General features: G+C 37.6%; 1 protein-coding gene across 5 annotated transcripts in view; it reads right to left on the bottom strand.

The window, feature by feature from the left end:
* Positions 1–14,991, bottom strand: part of BEGAIN (brain enriched guanylate kinase associated) — a 157,610-nt gene extending 142,619 nt beyond the window's left edge. For 3 of the 5 annotated variants that reach the window (XM_085061366.1, XM_085061368.1, XM_085061370.1), the window contains exons 1-2: positions 14,841–14,974; positions 11,805–12,012 (exon numbers count right to left, since the gene is read on the bottom strand). In XM_085061366.1, the coding sequence (XP_084917492.1) occupies positions 11,805–11,855 (51 nt within the window). In that variant the 5' untranslated portion in view covers positions 11,856–12,012; positions 14,841–14,974. Of the gene's footprint in view, positions 1–11,804; positions 12,013–14,840 lie in introns of all 5 variants that reach the window. The other 2 variants (XM_085061367.1, XM_085061371.1) reach the window with 2 other exon arrangements.
* Between the last annotated feature and the right edge of the window lie 6,797 nt (positions 14,992–21,788).

The following is a 21,788-nucleotide window of genomic DNA, read 5'->3' as shown; positions in this document are numbered from 1 at the left end:
GAAATACAAGGTCCTACACCTGGGTCACAGCAATCCTGGACACATCCACAGGCTGGGCAGAGAATTGATTGAGAGCAGCCCCATGGAGAAAGACTGGGGGGTGATGTTTGATGAAAAACTCAGTATGAGCTGGCAGTGTCCACTCACAGCCCAGAAAGCCAAACATGTCCTGGGCTGTATCCAGAGGAGTGGGGGCAAGGGAGGGGATTCTGCCTCTCTGTTCTTCCCTTGTGAAACCCCACCTGGAGTGCTGCATCCAGCTCAGGTGTGGCCAAAGACAGGATGAAAAAGTTGGGGCTGTTCAGTATGGACAAGAGAAGGCTGCAGGGAGAACTCACAGCAACCTTACAGTGACTGAGGAGCCTACAGGAAAGCCAGGGAGGGAGTCTGTGAATTGCAGTGATAGGATAGAGAATAATGGGTACCAATTGAAAGAGAGAAAATTTAGGTTAGATATAGGGAAGAAATTCTTCACTGCGAGGGTGGTGAGGCACTGGAGCAGGTTGCCCAGGGAGGTTGTCAATGCCCCAGGCCTGGCAGTGATCAAGGCCAGGTTGGATAAGGTCTTGAGCAACCTGGTTTAGTGGAAGCTGTCCCTGCCCAGGCAGGGGGGATTGGGACTAGATGGCCTTTAGGGTCCCTTCCACTCCTTTACATTCTTAGCTCAGTTCTCCGAGCCTGGTGCTAATAACGCCAATGATCCAGGTTTGATCCCCCTATGGGCCTTCACTGAAGAGCTGGATTTGACAATCCTTCCAACTCAGAATATTCTGTGATCCAAATATATAGGAGGATCTAGGGAATGATTATGAGGATTATGAGGAGCCTATGATTCTATGGCTCCATAAGCTTGGTAAATTCCTGTGGAGCATGGCCAAGTTTCTGCCTCCCACCACCTGCCCTGTTCAGGCTTAGTTTACAGTATCTGAAGTCTTAACTTCCAAAATGTAGAAGTGACACTATCTCAACCCAAGCTTGTTTTTTAAGACAGCCTCTGCAGCTTAGTCAGTCGTTTGTATTGATCAGGCTTGCCCATATTTATTTGGTGTGATAGTGACATGGTCTTAGGTGGTAAGTGCACAATTTGTTAGGATATATACACACAGAGTTCCAATGATGAGGTAAAAAATTGTTTCTAAGACCTCTTGCACACAGAATGCATACTACTAATGTAAGATGGAAAGATACAGGTCTTCTAAGAAAGAAATTGATTTCCTGTGATCAAGTAAAGTCAATGTCTAACGTTGTGTTATATGGTTCCTTGTGTAGGTAAAAGCAGGCATGTAAAGATGAGACCTAGCTGGAAAGTCGATCCTCATCCATGTATTACTAAAGTTAACTGAAGTGTAATTTTCAGGTTGATTCAAACCCTAAGGTGTTACAGACTTACTCAGGTCTGAAGTGAGTCTCCTGTAACATTATTTAAGAATTAAATTTTTACCCATGTTGTCTTCCTGGAACAGTAGTAGAGGTATACAAAGTTCTCCTGAAGGCATTGGATACTTGGAACAAATGTATTTGAGATAAAACATGTATTAAAAGAAACAGGCCAATCTTCTTTCATACTTGACTTTCTTTGAAACATACCCTCAGTCTAAGAAAAATATGTATTATTTGGATCCATCCACATTTCTCTCTGTATTGATCTATCCTTTAACAGACTCTGACAAGCATGTCTTCCCAGTTCTTAGAAACTTTCCACTGTGTACAACCCTTTTCAGACCTTTCCTGCATTTCTCAGCCCACTGAACTGTCATATCATTTCAGTCTGGAAGTATGGCATAGTCTCGAGTTGCACACCCTCCAGAACATTGGTGTGGATTCAGAGGCTTGCTTTCATTTAGTTACAGCATTCTCCTTTCCTCCTTGTTTGTTCAGTGACTTCAAATTTATATCAATACATAGAAATGAAAAATAATTTCATCCTGCTGGCCAGGTTACTAAAATATTTAGACCACACCAAGGTCATGTCCATCATGTTTTGGAATTGCTTTCTACCTTTCACAATTCCCTTTAACTTCAGTCACGAAATGAAGCATCCTTTTTTATTCTGCTAGCTGTCCAGAAATTCCTCTGCATAAATCTACAGTGACGGTTGGTTTTTGGTGAGATTTCATTTCAGTAGCAGCTGTTTGCAAACCAATAATACTTGCTGCAGAAATTGAACATTTTGACCAGTTCTCAGAAGTCTAAAAGTTGAAAATCACTTTAGTGGGTCTGGATCCAATCAACTGTAGTACAGAGGCAGTTTTGGACACCTCAGGGGTCTTCAGAAAACATAATAGACGGGAGGCAATGTCACAGCATTCATCTTCTGAGCCATATTTTTTTTTATTAGGCGCAGCTTTTTTAACCTCAGACTTTCAAGCATGTTCTTTCATGCTCTTCAGGATATGTGTTATTATACCTCTGCTATCCAGTTTTTATATTTAAGTCACTGTAATCTTATAATTTCTTTCTTTCAAAGATTATCTTCTGCACACGATTAATAACTTGCCAACTAAAACATGAAACAGTTTTGGGCAAAGTTCTATATGTGTATTCAAATGAACATTACATAACCAAGTACTTTTTAAATATCTTTACAATAATGACACCCAAGACTGTATAGCTATCCTTTTTCTTGCTAGGCATGCTTCAGGTGAGGACTGGCACTAAATAAATTGCATTAAAGTAAAAGTTTATGCATGTAGGAGACATCAATCTTTGGATGTGACTGAACATGTTTTGCTCTTGCATTTTGCCCTGCCACTCCTTTCTTTTCTCTCTTTGAGCTCTGCAGTCTGAGGCATTGTTTGTTGAGGTAAAATGTTTGGTAACTACTGTGTTTAATTTAAACGACTAGGCTGATGCTTAAACTAGAGTAGACTGATGCCTACACAAACTGTGTGGAATTCCAGAGCACTCAGCAGTGTTTAGTGAGTTAGTACTCAATTAGTTGGAAGTTTCAATCTCTGCATATAATCAAGTCCACTGGAAAAGATGCTCTGACAGATGCTTAATTGAATTTTGAAAAAAGCATATCCTGCCACAGGCTCAGACTGGTCTCCTGACCCCTTTGTAGGGCAGCTCTCATTGTGGAGCTGTGACACAATGCAGTGTGCAAATTCTCTCTGTGGTTCATTACCTTTCACCTCTTCTCTCTTCAGACATCTTTTGATAGGTGGCAGTTAAAACATCCAAGGTCATAAAATCCTAAATTTGGGTTGCTGAAATTTGAATGAAATTCTTAAGACTGGGATGTTCTCCTACTTACTGCAGTCATCTGTGAAATGAAACAACTTTCTGTTTCTTTGTTTTTAAACTTCAATAGAATTTTTGAAGAATAATGCAGTTGTAACAGCTCCCAGTTTAGCAACGTCTATGTGTATAGTCTTAAGTACTAGTTCCTGTACCTACATTGTTTTAGCAGAATTGAAGATACTGCTCTGGAGAGATACTAACATAATGTATCTGTTCAAGGCTTGGCAGGTCAGGATTTCAGAGTGTGCCATGCCAGCAAACAATTATTTCCCTTTGCCCTCCTTCATAGGCATAAATACCTCTTCCTCAGCCATATAATCTCAAAAGAAAAAATTAGACATATTTTTTTTTACCAGACCACAGAAGAAAGCTTCAACCATTTTTTCTTTCTTTTTTTTTGTGGTAGCTTGCTTTTTTTTTTTTTTTTTTTTAGCATGTCAATAAAGAAATTATTAGTTAATATGTATTAATTCCAGACACACAAACATTAGCAACACTTTCAGGATGTCAGCGCTCTCAGTAGCAGTTAAACATGCTAAATGGAGCATTCTTGTTTAGTGTAAAGATACCTGAGCAAGTTCTAAACTAGTGATCTTGAATACCCAAGCAGTCTGTCACAGTGCTCACTTTCACCCTTTTTTGAGGGTGCCTTGCCTGCTCATATCAAGCTGACCTGATTGCCTTATTGCAGTGCAGGAATAACCTCCTTGTTTGATCTTGTAAACCCATGTTTAAAGACACCAAACTAAAAGGACTAGGGAGTTGTATTCTCTTTTTCCTTTCTCCCATACCTTCTAGAGCTGGTTTCTTGAGCTACTAAAAATAAACATTCCATGTTTGTTCCCACCCTGGAGAAAAGCTTGTCTGCATGGTAAAACCCCACCCAGGAAGACAGAAACACTTATCAAATAGTCATGCTAAAGCTTAAATACTTGTCACACACCACCCAAAGAAAGTATTTGAGAGAGCTCACCATGCTTGTACTTCTAGGAAGAGATGCAGATTTTGTGGCTGGCATTCCTTTGCTTTGAGAAATCATAATTTCTACTGGCAAGCCAGATCTTGTTCTACATGAGACACCATTGTCAAATGATCTGAGAGGGGGACTTGTATCCAGGGACAACGATTTCTCTAATTTGTGTGTTCGTGCTCCAGCCACGACGTCATCACTTCTCAGAGTCTCTAAGTCTACTTCTTCATGGGTCTTCCCATCCAGAATGTTTTCTTTCCAGTTTTCAGGAGATTTTCTCTTAATATGAAAATCATCTAGGCTTCTCACACTGGATGGAAGAGTATTTTTCAGTTTAGCAGCTCGGTATGCCCTCAGGCTCATGGGATCAAGCACTCTGAAAGTAACTTCATTAATAAATTGAGAGAATTTGAGTTTAGCTTCTATTTTTTCTTCCACAACAGACAATGAACTTGATGATCCTTGACTCACCAAGCTCAAGTCAGATGTAGAGGAGCTGCTTTTCTTGTGAGTCTTCTTCTGCCTCTGGAGCTTTTGGCTTGTGTTTCCCACTTCTGCTGGATAGAGAGAAGAGTGTTCCAGTCTGTGAGTTTTTTCACCCCCTTTCTGACAGTGCTTTGATCGATGGGGTCGATAGCCTTCATCCTTATTTTTGCTTTTAACAAAGCTTTTAGCTTCTGACCTTGTGCTGCCCTGTAACTCAAAGCTGTCCTCGCTGGAGCTGCAGCGTTTTGAATAACTGTTCATCGTCAAATCTGCAGAGAGGTTCCCCTCTGCATCAGTTCCTACTTCTGGTGCACATGCAGTAGTGCATGCACTGCATGCTCTTTCTTCATCCACCCTGCCACCCCCCTCTTGCCTGGCTGGTCTTCCAGGCACAGCACCCTCTGGCTTAACTGGGGAAATGGAGCCCTTCTACAGTGACTCCATTTGCTTTAGTGTCCCTGTGTCAAATACTGTCAGGGAAAGAGGGATTCCCATAAATCCTCCTCTATCTTGTAAGACAACAGGCATGTTTTTGAAAAGCATAACAATGCACCCACTACATTTTGTCCCATTTGCACCCCAAATTATGCATATGTTTCATAATTGGATCAATAGCAAATTCTCATCATTTTAATTAACCATACTAATTGAAGAGAATCTATAGGACATGCAAATTTTCCAGGGTATTGAGTGTTCAGTGGATGAGCATGGGCTTTCATTGACCCAAAGCAACATATGATATATTCCTGTTTGTTGAACTGGAAACCAAACTACCATGATGTAGATCAATTTTCACTAAGTAAAGTCTGGGGTGGTTCTGTTTCAGGGCTTTTTAAAATCCAATAGTAGAGAAGGTCATGCTATATTGTCCTAACGCTACTAGTGTTTGCTATTCTATTAAAAAAGTGAGTGACAAATCTGCTAGATCCAGAAAAGCAAACAAAATGTGATTCTCACTTTCTACCTGCCTGGTTTTGCCATAACTTTAATTCTAAAATAATTTTAAAGGTTAGAATCCAAAGCAAGGTGCAATATTTCAACGTTGTCAATGAGCTTGGAGTAGTAAAAATAATTTGTTTCAGTACCTTGTTTGTGAAGTTCTTCTCATTATGTACTGTCTTTATAGACAGGCAAGTCTGAAGAATGAAGAACTTCTATTTTTGGTTTGTATATGCAGGAAGCTAAGGAGCACTTTAAGTGAGGTTAAAGACTATAGTCTGACTTTATAATCAGCGTGGATATTTGTAGTGTCCCAACGATGTGTTGCCATGGGAAATGACCAGAGGAAGGACTGATAAATTTGAAAGGGTCTTTTTTGGGATTTTTTGCATCTCATTACTTTAGCATAAGGGTGAAAGCAAGTGATTTGCCCCTTTTTGTGTAGTGGGATTCAGACTCTGCTTGCATCACTGGCAAACGCAGCAAGTGAAGAAAGAGAAGAGAAAATAATTACAAGCAGAAACCTGGGTGACCTCCCTTAAACACAAGAGCACATTTAAAAATATCATGCATAGCTGACAGGTCAACAGCAGCTTGAGCTGAAATGTAGTTCCATGTGCTTTTGAAGCAGACATTTAGGTCCCTCATTACAAGGCACTTTACTTAGTGCCTAGAATTTATTGTCTCTGTGTTGGTAATTCCAACACTCATTTAAATCATAGTTCATAAAAGCTGCTGAAGTGTTGCAAATCTCTCAAATTAACATAGTAAGTACATTAATTTTGCAAATAACAGGGAGACATGAAGATCCTTTTAGCACATCAGAAATCAATTGCTTTTACTGGAATTACTTTTTGAAATGCTTCCATATTTTCTATGGGACTGTGCCATTCCATTGCATGCTACAAACATTATCCTGATCACAGAGATAATGTGGATTAAAATGCATAAATCTTGTTCCCATTGTCTTGTTTTAGATTAATTTATGCCTCTCTCACTTGAATGTGAATGCTAACAGTTTAAAGGGCTGGCAAATGCTTTCAGTTGTGAACACAAAGATTTTTATGACCTTTTCAATGCAGTCAGGGAACAGTACAGCACTACTCTCTCCTTGTAAAGCCAGAATTTACAGGGTTTTCAGTATGTCCAATATTTCCACAAACTTAATGTTACTCTTGAAGCAAACAGGATTCTGAAATACATAGGGTATATGCTAATCCATTTTAGGTCTTTTGCCTTCCAAATCCATTAGAGCTTGGCAAAGTGTGAGTTCTGCAGTTTTAACGGACTTTATTAGTAATGCTTCTTCCAGAAAGAAAGCAAGCCTCATTGTTGAGCCAGAACCTGTAATGACTTGTATGTATTTGGAGAACACCATTTTTATTCATGAGAGGTTGGGCTCCTTTGTACATGAATAAAGCTAGGTTAACTACAAGCATAAATTCAGCTATCCATTGCATATGTGCAAATTTTAAGGTATGAATTTAGAAAGTCTGTGGTAGAGCCAATAAAAATGGATCATATAATTCTCTTTTATTGTCAGGAAAAAATTCATTTGTTCAGAAGGATGGTATTTGCATAGCAGTCACATATAGATACAGATATAGATATAGATGATATAGATATAGATAGATATAGAGATAGATTATATAGATAGAGATATAGATGATATAGATATAGATGATATAGATATAGATATAGATATAGATATAGATATATTAGATATAGATATAGATAGATATAGATATAGATAGATGATAGATATAGATAGATGATATAGATATAGATATAGATATAGATATAGATATAGATAGATGATATAAATATAGATGATATAGATATAGATAGATATAGATATAGATATAGATTAAATATAGATATAGATAGATATAGATATAGATATAGATTGATATAGATAGATATAGATAGATAGGTAAGGTACATAACACTTATGGGTGTCATTTTGTTTATACTTCTTCTTCCCTTTCTTCACATGATTTCTGCTTAATGACATTAGACGTATGACACAGACATCTGTGATTATTCAAAAAAAATTATCCACAGCTGCAAAAGGAAAAACAATTCTTCTTACTTATATGATACAGATCTTTTCACATTAATCACTGTGAATCTTTGTCAAAATAGATGTTAGATAAGTTTGTGGTAACAGTAACTATTCAGTGTTCTCCCTTAAGTAAATTCACCAAAATATTCCCTAGAGAGTACCTGAATTGCAGAAATTATTTCCATTATGTGTACAAATAGAGAAGCTGAACATTGAAACAAAATATGCTTAAAAATCTGAATGTTTCATATCTTGAACTTTTTTATAATGACTTCATGTTTGTGATTTATTTTCCATATATTAAGTGACTTATTTTTTGATGTGTTCAAGTTTTTTTACTTTATTTATTTAAATCTCTTTGAAGACACTGCTGATATAGGGAATTTCTTGTTCCAGTGCACACAGGTGTGTCTGTGAATGGTAATACTTGGCTGCTGTAGTCTGGGCTGTACTCTTGGAAAAAATACCTCCAGAGAGCTCAGATTATTCTGTTATTTATTACCACAATATGCCTCTGCCAGGTGGATGCTTACCAGATTTCTTAGTTCTTCTAAACCAATCATATTAACATTAAAATAATCGTAAGAGAAAAAAGTTATGAATTAATTTTGCCCTACTTTAGAAATGGTGGGCACAGCTGTCGGAATAAAACAGTATGTCTGTGCAAATCAACTGAAAACTGTCTGACCTAAATGATGGACTTCACTGTAAAAAAGGTGTCCTTTATCCGCAGCTCTGCCATTATCTGAACATTATCAAGTTCATTGACCTTTGATCAACACCTGCACTTTGGTCTGTAGCTGCCATTAACTGGCCTTTAAATTAGGAAAGAACTGCATTTTTCTATGTACTTCTGTGATACCCAATATTGCATTATGTGCCCCTGATCAAGATGACATCTCCAAATACCAGCAAGAATCGCCCATAAGTGAACCATTTCTAGGGAGTTGAGTGGACACAGTTTGTAATTTTGTGTGGTACAGTGGCTAAGATCTATTCTATGTTAGTGTTAATACAAGAACTCAAACAGAGTGATACTGATCCTTTTCTGATAAATTGACTGCTGAATCTGGAACATTTATAACAGAATGACAGTTAAGATCATAGCTTAAATAGGACTTTCATAGTGACTTAGTATTGCATTTAACAAGATTGAAGCATTCAGGCATTTGTCTACTAAACTTGTTGCTTAGGAAAACATATGAAGAGTCTTCTGAAGGTAAATTTAGGCTTATTTATATTCTGAGTGTCATTTTACAAAGATATTATTAGAAACCTGCGTATTCTTTATTAATATGGAGCATAACGGGGCTACCTGCAAATATGACTTGATGTGATGAAATATTTCTACAGACCATTGTCTGAAGATTTTAAATTGAAAGCTGAATTTTGTAGAAATTAAAAAAAAATTGTATATTAATTCCACCCTCCCTCTAAAATAATATCCCTGGTTTTTAATCTTCAGGAGATGTTAATTTTTGCTAATTGTATCAACAGCAAGTACAAGCTATCTTGTGTTTGCTGCAGGATGTTGTTATGACAACTAGAAGTTTCTTTGTGTAGAGCTCTGGAAGATATGATCATTTTTGGGTCAAAGCAGACAATATTCAACAGTTTTAGTACCAAGTTTTTGTGTATCTAAAAGTATGTCTTTTGATACATTAAAAAAAATATCTTCAGCAGATTACCTACATTTAAAATCCTTAACATGTAGAAAGGTTTTCCACATCTTGAGATTTGTAAGAAAGTTTTAAGTTATTAATGAAAACAAAAAAGTAAATCTAATTTTTAAACAATATTAAGGTTTATTTTACTTGCAATTAAGACTGGTTCTAGAGCCTTTTACAGTCAGTGTATAGACTCCAAGATTTTGGATGAACAACAGCACTATTGTGTGTGCTGCTCTTGCTGAAGCAAAGAATGAGTTTTTCCATTACAATGGTGTGTATTTCCTGTATTTGTGTTCCTAGTTCTCAGTCAGCCTTTCAAATATTCACAAATATTGCCTAAGCACCAGGGCCAAACTCACTAGAATTTATTGGAATGGCATTCATTTCAAAGTTGTCAGTTTGTCCTACAGATGTATATGTTCCTCAGCAGATACTCCACACTTAAAACAGCTATATCCCAACTCTACCAGTGCCCATTCTTGTTCCTATGCACTCTTCCCTCCTGCCTTTAATGAAAATTTTATCACATCTTATCCTATCCTCTTCACACTTAATGCAGTTAATTTTGAAGTGTTCTATGGGACTTTCAGTTTTGCACTTCAGTTTATCCTCTTAAATAATCCAGATGTTCCTCTCTGGGTTTCTGACAATTTCTTTTTTTTTCTCTAATGGTTGTCAAGTATAAATTTGCTTTTAATATAAGTTTGCCTAGTCCAGTTTCATCAGCAAGACAGGGTTTGCTTAAATTCTTCTCAGCATTATTCTGTTTAGCTGTTCTCCAGAAATTCCACCACATTTCCAAATTAATGGGAATAATATCTATTTCTAGGATGCTAGGTCTCACACAACAAAAATTCCATTTCACTAAATATTACTTTCACCATTTCTGTTTCCTTTTGGAACAAACAATTTCTAATGGAGTGGAGATGCAGTCAGTGTTGTAGGTATTGGTTTTACCTCATTAGGTTCTGGTTGAAAGTCTTTCAGTCCTAAGGAGAATTTCAGCAGACATTTGCTCTAAGTCTGTAAGATCCAGCTATCTTCAGGACCAGTAGAATGAAAAGTCAGTCCTTTTATTTTAACGCATATCTGCTAATTAAATTATAAATTTTAAATGGGTTTTCCCTTTCTCTGTCAGTGTTGGCAGATTTGTAACATGCAATGACAAACATAAAATTGGACCATTAGATCACAGTCTGGATTCTTAACAAATGGCAGGCTTTGCTGGCATGAAAAGGAGGTGAAAAGCAACTGTGGTGTCTTAAAGACCAGCGACATTTAAGAAACTCATGTTTCTATGCAGGAATCTGCATGGTGGACAGTGTCTGCCTTCAGCCTTGAATCTAAATCTAAAGATCTAATGGATCTAAATTACTCTAAATTCTCATTAAGCAACCTCTCCACCATGATGAGTAAAACATTAATCTGTTTTACAACTACAGGGTGACTAAACTAAATGCAACAAATAGCTGTGTCATCATTCTTGTCAGCATCCATAAGTCTGATTCATTTAATTTATAGCTGTATACTGGGCAGAGCTGTGGTAGGCCTGTAAGAAGTGCTGAGCATTAGAGAAGAGATGTTTTTTGGGTATAAATCCTGCACCACCCTGAAAACAGAGCCACAGTTCTCTGGCAAATGCTACAGCTGCAGAAAAATTAGAGACAGACACCCAATTAAAATGCAAGCTATATTTATAACTTTAAAAATAAATGAAAAATTAAAGAGAAAAATGCAAGCACAAAATATTTTCACATACCAATTTTTTTTTAATCCCAGTACAACAGTCCATTGGGCACAGACCCTTACTGCACTCAATATCATACTGTCAGAACATCTTCCATTACTGTGGAAGCAGCCAAATTAATATCAGTTGTAAGCTGTTGGCTGTTGTGTTGGCTGTACCCTAGCAGGAGAAAATGCCACTGTGGACACATCTTTAAAGTTTTTCAAGGATATTTACAAGGCACTTGTGGCCCTAGCTAATGACATTTGGTTACTCTTAATCACCAAGGGACATTTTCCCTTTCATTATCCCATGAAGAGAAATTTTACTCTTGCTGAGAAAAGCCAGAGAAACGAAGGTGCAGACTGCAGTTTTTTTCCAAGAGTTTTAAGTGATCTTTTATTTATCCACAGTCCAGACAATGGACTGCTTGGAAGAGAGGAATCCAAAATGATGTGAGGCTGATCTACAGTGTAAGGAACAGATTAGTGATCTAGTTAGGCCAAGCTTCAGAGCATAAACACTACAGCTTTTCCTCCACGTTGCAACTTCTCAGAACTAAATGCTTGAGATATCACCTGACTGAGAAATTTTTGTCCCCATCCAAGCGAGACAGAGCTTCCTAGCTAACAGAAGTTAATAGCATCTATGAATAACAGTTTCTTTGTCAGATTTGCGTTAAAGTGACCAACCGCGGCTGCCTACCTTGACTGTGAATGAGTCCTCAAAATGCTCTCTATCCTCTGCCAACATCATCTTTTTCTTGCTCAGTTTCTGCTTTAGCCAGCTGCTCCATGAGCTCTTCTTCACGCGCTGTACCGTTTTTGTAGCCGTGCTGTAGGATGGGTAGAGCTGTAGGTCATCTGCATTACACTAGCATTTGATTCTGTGTCTCCAGTTCACTTTGTAGTTGCTTGGTGAAAAGACAGTAAAATAATTGATCCTTCTGAGAATACACAGAGGAGGAGTCTTATTTTCTTCCAGTGTTCCTTGAAAATGTGTGGTTTTAGGAAAGTGTCAAATCCTTTGAGTCTAGTCTTTAAACCTGTCCTTCTTTAGGTAGTCTGGCAGTGTCATGTGACTTTCCAAATTAGGTGTACCATTTTCCTCAGTTTCCTCTCCCTTTTCTCTCTTCTTTTTTTCCCATTATATAATAATAATAATAATAATCGTCATCATCATCACCATTATTATTATTATCTTCATCAAGAAGAGGATAAAAAAGCATGAGAAAATTTAAGACAGTAGAGAGGAAAAATGAGTGGAGGAATGGAACTAGTTTCTCATACAAAATCAGGCTTAGGATAAAAATACACTGCCTTTTTCTTCAGGTGGAATGAAAATATTTCTCACTCATTAATCATGCTATATTTTAAAATTAATGGTATTTTATATACCAGTTTATTTTACTTTAGTCCGTTCCTAAATTTATGTTGGATGCCATAATCTGCAAGGCCTTGCTGTCTCTGAAGCAATATAATGTCCCTTTCTGATCTGATACCACATTACTGATTACTGGTGAACTAAGGCTACCCAAAGTCCTTGATGCTTTCACAATCATTGAAGAGATCTTTCAGTACAGCAGTTGTTTTTTTGTCATCTTTTTTTTTTTTATATCTGCAGGAATATGCAATTCTGCTAATTAAATGTTAAATATAGAGGAAAGTTTAAGACTGGAAGATAAGTCTTTGTTAAATGCATAAACCACAAAGGAATAAGATGTTGCTATGACATTCTCTCTCTCTCTCTCTCTCTCTCTCTTTTTTTTTTCTTCTCCCTGTCCAAATTAGCATCATTCTTTTGCAGGATTAGGAAATCTCGAAGTATATGGCAGGAATAACACTTTTTACCTGGGCAGTTCTGTGCCCACAATCATGAAGTCACCATTTCCCCTTGAAGGCCTCCCAAACTGAGCTCCCTATGCCTTCCTCACCCTCCTAGTCTGCCTCAGGAATAGTTACCAAGGATTGCTTCCTCCAGTTGATAGAGCATAAAAACAGCTGTGGAAATGGTCTAAACTTGTTAGTGGCATTTCTGCCCACTGATGGGTTCTTTGGTCTTGTAGGCAGGGTATCATAACTTTCACTATTTACTGGCCTTGTTATTACTATGCTGAGTTTTCCTGAGGTTTTAGGAAGGGCTAATGGAATGTCAGACTAAACCTCTCCATTATTGGCTTCTAATTTATCAGGCTTTTCAGACTTGGCCCTTGGGAAGCTTTATGTTGCTTGCAAAAGGAAGGATATATTATTGTTCACTATACCTGGAACACAGTAATTTTGTTATCTCTGTTTCCATTTTTTATCTCTCTATAGACATAATCTGCCAAAAACTTTCTATTTCTATTACTCAGTAAATAAGGAAATGGTTATTCCAGTTCCATGCTTCAAAATGTCTTCGAAAAGTTTGCTTTAAAAAAAACCTTGCCTGCATATAAATGAGTTGGGCTGGAAGTATGTTTTAAAATTTGTTGTTCTGAGTAATTTGAAAATAACTGAGAGAAATAAATGGTAATTTCTTGACTGCTGTTACCATGGGCTGTTGGGGGATGGATAACTTGAGCAGGAGGGAAGCATTCATGTAGTTTTCTGTGGAAGTTAACTAAACAGTGTGAATGTTTTTGTTTTTGCAGCATAATTTTCCCTACATAAAAATCTATGATAAATAATATTACTTGGAGGTATAGGATATGCTTGTGCTAAACGTTTCCAGAATATTAGTTCTGGTGCTGTAATGTCTCAGATGCAGCTACAATATATTTCTGCTGAGTGCTGCAAACCTGCACGTTTGCAATCAGAGTTGCATGTCACAGGAATTGGTGAAAAGCAGCTATGACTAAATAAGAAAAAAGTCTGTTTGCATTTGAATGTGTGTGTTTGTACAGCAAATGTAAAAGTAGCCCTGTGATTTGCCTGTTCCTAACTCCTGTATATTACAACAGTTGCGATTTAAACATGAAGCAAAATATTGTTATTTATTTTCCTTCCACAGCCATAGTCCCACCTCATTCATTATATTAAAGAGACATGTCCATCAGAGCTGTTTAAATACTCTTGCAGAAAGCTAGCTACAGTATGTGCTGTTTGTTTTGGCAAATGTTATGCATTTATGTTTTTTTCCACACACACAATTATTTCATCTATACTCTGTTGGGTTTAGCAATGTGTGACTAATACTTTGTATAATTAGACAAAGTCATGCACTACGTCTATTTTCCTTCATCATTTAATACAAACCTCAGCTAGGTTTAATATGTACATATTAGCTTTATTAATATTAATGCCACTGCCTGAATTTTTCCTTTCTTGAAGGTATAAATTATTTTGCTAATTTCATACTTAATGGGCAGTAGCATATTCAGAATACATATTCCAGTTTTGATGAGATCAAATAGACATGTTCCATGATGTGCATTATGCAAATAAAAGATACATAACTCATTAAAAAAACCCTATCATGACAGTCAATTATAAATCATTTCATTAGCTTTCCAGCACTGCAGCTTTAGGAAGCTTCATCCATATAATTTGCTGTCTTGTACCTAATGTATTAACTATTTCCTTTTAAAGACAGTAATGTCTGCCAAATGAAACAGCAGAGCATGTTAATTCATGTTTAAAGCAGGCATCCAGTTGTCATATTGCAGCACCACTAATTCAATGCTGAAGACTTCTTTACTACCTGTTACAAATTTCAAATAAAGAAAATACGAACATGCTGTTAAGAGAAAGCAATACTTACTTGAGAAGGATTCTGCAAGCTCTGTTCTGCTAGTCCACAGACTGAAATGATGGAGCCAGATTTAGAAGTAGCTTATTAGGTGCATGCTGCTTCAACAGTTAAAGCTTTTTTTTTTTTTTTTAACTGAAAGACGGAATCGTTTTCTTTTAATGAAGCCAGCACAGAATGATATGCTGCCCATGTTGCTATGAGAGACTAAACTTGCAGAGCAAAGTCTAGCAATTTCAAAATAACTTACCGGGGGTCATTCACTATCAATCTGCCACTGCTTTTCTGCGTGGTCGCAAACTTTGACAGCATCAAGCAAGATCATGGCATGTCACAAATGCAGGAAATTACCAGTTAGTCATGTGCACTTGAAATTGAAAGTGATTGAGGCAGTTTTGTTTGTGAATATAGGTATACAAGCGGGCTAAGCCAAAATCTTTCAATTTGGAACACCCACTGAATTCTCTTAAAAGGGAACAAGGCTCCGATTACAGTCAATCTGCAGTACTTGCTACTCTCCTGCTGCTTGGATGCTATGTCTGAAGCTCCAGTCCTGAGAAAAGAGTGTAGGAGCTGCCCAAAAGGGCAAGAATGTGAAAAACTATGTATTTTGTTTTGCCTTTGATATTTTGGGAGAAAGACTATTAAGCATCACTTTTTTTTTTTTTTTTTTTTTTTTTTTTGGTGTGTAAACAAACCCATGCAATTGTAATGACATGTAATTATGGTTATAAAATCATCCAGATGTATCTATATATTTACTGTATAGAAGGACACACAGTTTTGGAGTTCCTGTGATGGCAAACCATTGCAATTTTAAAGGCATGTAATTATGGTTATAAAATTATCCACATGTATCTGCATATTTAAAATATAGAACCATACACAGATTTTGAGTTTTAGTGATACCACCATTTAAAGTATTTAAATGTTTTTGTTAGAATTCTGCCTGTGAAAAGACCAACACCAATGTGTATATCACTGTCCAGTAGTCAGTCATGCCTGCAGTATTGCAATGCATATATAAATTTAGCCCTGCATTTTGAAACCTTCTATTTCTCTTTTGCCCAGGAACGCTTTAGGACAGAGAGAGATCTCTGATCTAACTGTCAGTTGGCAATTCCTCTGAGTAGTCTGGTTTTGGCTGATTTGGTTTGCCCAAAAGATGATATTTCATCTCTAATGTGAAGACAGAGGTGACCTGTGCTATCAGCCACTCTCTGAATCATTACCTAGCCAGTCTGAGGTGGCGACATGGCCACTGTCTAGCCATACCCCATGCCTTGACTTGAAAGAACCAAAAGTGTCAGGGGATGGGGAAGGACAAATGGCTACATTAAATTATTGAGGTGCTGCTTTTGAGGTCCTACAAACATCCCAGCCAGAGTGGGCTTGCTCAGAAGCTCCTCCTTAAAGTTGCTACTTATCAGCTGTCAGGAGATTTGGTTTTACTGCTCCCACTAAGTTTTCATAGCTGAAAAATGTGTAAGAACTTGGCTGTTCAAGGAGGCAGATCTTCACAGCATCCCAGGGGTAAATTTAACAGTAGCACCTTCCTTTTACTAGAAAAAAAATAGGCCTTGCTTCTTGAAAGGCGATGATTAATGCCTCTGGACTGACACTGAATTCAAAACTCAGAAGGTTCTGGAATCCATCCCTCATTGCTTCTAAGAGCTCCAAGGTGTACAGCAGAGGTTTGTAGCTCATGATTCCTAATGTCTTCAGTAGTAGAGTGGTTCCTGTAACCACAGAGTCTTGTAACTACATCCCTACTTGTGTTCCCATTTGTTTTAACCAATGGTGACATGGAAAATGTTTGGCTGCTCTTTATTCATTTGGTTTTGTGGGGTTTGGGGTGGAGGGGGCTTTTTGTTTGGTGTAGTTTGTTGGTTTGGCTTGGGTTTTTTTTCCAGAGAAGTGAGGCATTGCAAAACCCTGTAACAGTTTTGCTATTATAAGATCTTTTGAGAAACAAATTTCACCCCTCAAGCTCCATTATATCTTAGAAGAGACTGATGAATTTGGGCCAAATGCAAATGTGCAGTGATTATATGTCAGAACCTCCATGTATGAGGAAGGGAGAAAGACCATTCTGACATATGAGAAATGTAATTGTTTTCCCAGTAAGCTAATACGAGGGAAAAGAAAACATGATTTCATTTGAAGATTTTGCTCTAGCCACTGCCATACCTACAACTGGGAGATGAGAGACCCAAAATGTTTGTCAGCTCTGTATGCATGCCTCTTTTGCCTATGGACAAAAGGTCCATTTTGCAGGTTGAAAAATGTTTTTCCGGGTATTGGTGGTCAGTTCCAAATTAGCCCAATGGAATTCCAGTTCCAGTTACCAGATGCAAGTAAGTCAAGGCAGAGCTCCTCATTAAACAAAACTTCTGTCTTGAATGACAAATAACTCCTTTGTTTCTACCTCCTTTTCCATTTCTCTATCTTCATGGCTTGCTTTTCCTTTTACACTCTGGTGTGCTGTACCAAGAAAATCTCCTTTTACTTCCTGCCCCCTTTCTCCTGAATCCATAATCCCACTGTGAAGTCCTGTGCAGGACACATGAAGCTTCTCAAAATGAATGGCTGGCACAACCACTGAGCTTGGAGAAAGATACAGGATTTATGATCACTAATGTGACTGAGAAAACAGTAAAATGATTGATTCTAAGTATATCTTGCAGAGCACTGCTATTTAACCACTCGTTCTTTCTCTTTTTGAAGTTTTTTTCACTCCACCTTCTTCTTTTCTAAGTAAAATTATTGCTAACAATAACCTCAGCAGCAGTAGGGAAAGAAAGTACAGTCAAGGCTTAACTTTGAATTTCAGCAGTAATGTGACTGAAATCTTCGGCCTTGCCCTTTTTATGGGATTTGAAATTAATATTTTAAAATTCATTCAGTGTGAGGCTCACATGTCTCAGAATGGTGAGAGAAAGAATGCAATGAAGCAGATATTTGTAAATTTGGTGCTCCAATGGGTAAAAGCAAAAGTCTAGAGCAAGACTGATACAATTGCTCAGTTGGTCATTGGTTATGTAACTTTGTTGGTAAGTTTGCATTTACAATACTTTTATAGCACCAAACACGTTAAGGAATAAATCCTCTTGTACATTCCACTTAAACTTGAAAATATAGCCAGCATTGCCACAAAAATATTGCCAGTTAACTTCAAGTATTTTCTAAGTGTTTCTGAAGAGCGCATCCATACTGAACTCAGGTAAAGCATGTTAAAACAATCACAATGCTTGAATGAAAATAGGAGCTTTGCAGAGTTTGGTGTCTATCAGTGTCATCTTCTTTCAGCATCACATTTTAAATCCTTGTTATACATACCCTCATCACCTCAAATCTAGATATAAAATAACCAGAGGTTAGTGGCCAGAAAACTGCCCAGTGTGAAATAAAACACTTAAAAGTAGACAATAGGTTTCTCTGAAAAAATTGCTATGAAGTACGATGAATTCTTGAGAATTTGGAAATTTTACTAAATTTCACAGAATTGCAGAATGGGGTAGGGTAGAAAGGATTTTAAAGATTATCGATTTCCAGCTCGACTGCCATGGCAGGGGACAACTTCCACTTGACCAAGTCGCTCAGCGCTCCATTCACATCTGGCTGTGAACAATTCCAGGCATGGCTCATCCACAGCTTTCCTGGGCAACCTGCTCCAGTCTCCCAGAAACCCCAATGAGAAGAATTCCCTCCCAATACAAAATTTAAACATGCCTGCTCTTGTATGGGCATACACACATATAAAATTCTACAAACATGTCCATACAGCTTAATTAGAAAATTAATAAATATTTACATGGGGAAAAAGTCACAAATGCAAAACAATGTCATGGCCACTTGTCTTTCAATATAGAGATTCACATTAAAGTGGAGAGATCTAAAGAGCCTCGAGCTCCAGGCACGCTGGGGATGGAAAGGGCCTGCCAAGGCCATTGCAGCATGGCCCCATCGTTGTTGTTTGTTTATCTCTCTGAGCTGGAGAGCCCAGGTACTGGGCTCAGGTAAATGACTTAACTATGGTTCGAACCTACCGTTGGAGTGATTTGCACATTTTTAATTGGTGTTCCTCCTGCTCCTCTCTTTGAATGATATAAGCAGTGTGTTTTGAGAAAGGATCTTCCTCAGTCTTTTTGTATAAGGTTTTATTTTCTAATGTTAAGAGACAAAGTTACGGAAGGGGCTTGGGTGTGTGCTTCAGAATCCTTTCCTAACAAACAGCCTTGTGACAGTTTTGCAAAGTCTTTCATTCCCCAGGCCTTAACAGGGAGACAGGGAGAAAGAGGGCATTGCTGTCTCTTAGCCTACTCAAACCCTGAGGAACACAGCCAGGGTGCAGCCAGCATCAGGTGATCCCAGAGACACCTCTGAGTCCTTTCCTGTCAGGACCTTGGGTTTGCCTTGTCTTGTCTGTCTTTATCTCTTGGCCAGCAGCCTTGGGCAATGTCATACATGGGTGGTGACTGGAGTGGGTCACTAGTACCAGAAGTCCTCTTGGACAGGTTGGTCCTGCAAATGCTTTTTTTTGGTGCAGAAGGACTTTTAGATAAACATGAAGTCATCCCTTAAAACGACAGTCTGGATATTTGCTGGGTTTCACCTCAGTCTACAAATAACCTTAGCTGCTTTGAACCTCCATTTCTAAAGAAAAAATAAAAATGCCCAGCTTGTATCCTGGAGACCTAAGTCGTTCCTTGGCTGGAGGATTGTTCTCTCTTTCAAAGTCCTCTGGGATTGTTCAGCAAAATAAGCGTGTCTCATCTGGCTGCAGTACTCATCACTGTCAATTGTAATCGAATATGGGGAGAGGAGAGAGGAGATAACCTTGAGAGAGGGGGTGTGCTGTGAAATCAGGCAATAGAAAGCAAGTTCCCTTTCATGCGTGCACTCATCTTTCTCCCCCCATGTTTATCATTCTCCACACATAGCCAGCTATCAGCACATCAGTCACGTTCAACTCTCAGCAGCCTGGCTATTGCACACCTACGCACAGATTCTCACAGTCTTCATTCATTTCAGATTTGTGTCAGCATCTAGCACCTCGGTGGAAACCATAGCATACACAGAAAATTAATGTTGTTAACGAGAGTGTTGGTGAAGAGTCCCCTCTTTTCCTGGGAAATGGTCATTCTGGACACTTGTAGGTTTGATTTTGTGTTCCAGTAAACCTTGCCTCTTTTACTGTTAAAAAATAAAAGGTAAAAAAAAAGCCAATGCAAATGTCATATGTAATGACTTTTGAGGAATACAAACTTTACTTTTGTCAAAAGTAACATATAAGAATTTGATGGTGTCAAGATGAGAACATTATTAAAAGGGAATATAATATTACCCTGTTTAAGGTATTGACTCCAATATAGCTTGGAGAAAACTGGACTCAACCTTGGGTCAGCATTGCTAAGAACATGACCTGTTACAATCTCTACCTTTACATTTCAAGTGTATTTTGTTAACTCTGCAGATAAAGCTACTAAACGGGAATGCCTTAGGAATTTATGAAGTATTTTTATATCTCATTCTTTTTGTCTATTGCTCTGAGTCTTTATAGATTTTAAACAGGATAGTATTCTTTATACCATCAGTAGCCATCATTTTTCCAATATGTGGCCAATGTTGCTTCTCTAGTTATTTCTCGTACAGTTGCCTCAAGGAGATGTAGGGAAGGCAAAGTAGAAAAATCAGACTCCAGATGCCAAACTGATTTGTGAAAATATGTCTGTTAATCTCTGTTTAGACAGATTCTTGCTAAGTATATTTGCTGTACATGGTTAAATTTGACTCACTTGAAAATGAATCTTTTTCAGACCCTTCAAGTTAGAAAAGGGGCAAGTATGGCCCTATGTCATGCTGGCTAATGTGAGAAAACTGGCCTTTCAAACCATAACATATTTTGTTTCTAGAAAAAAGAAAAGCTGCTTCTTATAACTGCCATTGAACAATTTTTCTAATTGGTCTTTCTTAATCTCTAGCAAAAGGGAATGGAAATGAAATAGTATGAAGTACTACAAGGCATTACAGGCAGGAAAGATTACTTGTGATTTTGACTTGTCACTTCTTGGTATAAAGAAGTTGATTGACTACTTCCAAAATAATTTTTCTTGCTTGAATGCTTGAGGAAAGATTGATTGCTTTAGAGTGCATGTTTCATTCCATGACTTAATACAGCCTTACTTTGAACAACCATTCATTTGAGAATATCAAGAACAAACAGAAATTAACAGAAATTTCTAACTCACCAAGATCCGCCTCTAACCCTGACCTCAACCACAACCAATACTCCAATCTCTGAAAATTTAAAATTATGTTTCAAGGTAGGTGTCATTAACATACTGCTAATGGGACATGACATCCCATTCAACCATGGAGCATGGCAGCTGCAGGGAGGTAATAGTTTGGGCTATTTTCTTTGCTGAGACATAGTGTCTCTCTTCCAGGGACTGATGGATTGTTTCTGCCAACAAAGAACACCGTAATTCCTCACTGGCTAAATGCCAACAGCACAGGATCAGCATTCTTAAGGTGATTCTTAGAGGGAAAATAAATTTTCAACTGTTTTTGACACTTATCATGTAAATCAGTCCATTTTATTAATTTCTCATTCTAATAAAATATAACATAGTTTAAATGCCCAACAATTTATTTAGATCTCAGATCATGGGGTCATGTGATTCCTGGATTTCATTTATAAGAAGAGGAATCTGTACTTTAGCAAAAATACCTGCTAATGTTGCAACTGCAAAGATACAGAAGTAGCAATCCCCAAAACAAAGATCCAAAATTTATTTTAAACTAATTAGTTAATTTTTATCATGCCTGACTCATAACAGGTTTCCATTAGCAGGAAATAATGGTTTGTTCACATTGCAATTTGCAGTTTAAAGATATTTCAGGACATGATGTAAACAGCATAACCCCTCAAAAAACATGTTCCAGCTCCAAATAGAC

Source organism: Lichenostomus cassidix, chromosome 5 (assembly GCF_008360975.1).
Source record: "Lichenostomus cassidix isolate B80296 chromosome 5, HeHo_3.0, whole genome shotgun sequence".
Taxonomy (NCBI): Eukaryota; Metazoa; Chordata; class Aves; order Passeriformes; family Meliphagidae; genus Lichenostomus; species Lichenostomus cassidix.
The sequence above is the reverse complement of the archived record's forward strand: the minus strand, read 5'-3'. Positions and strand labels throughout refer to the sequence as shown.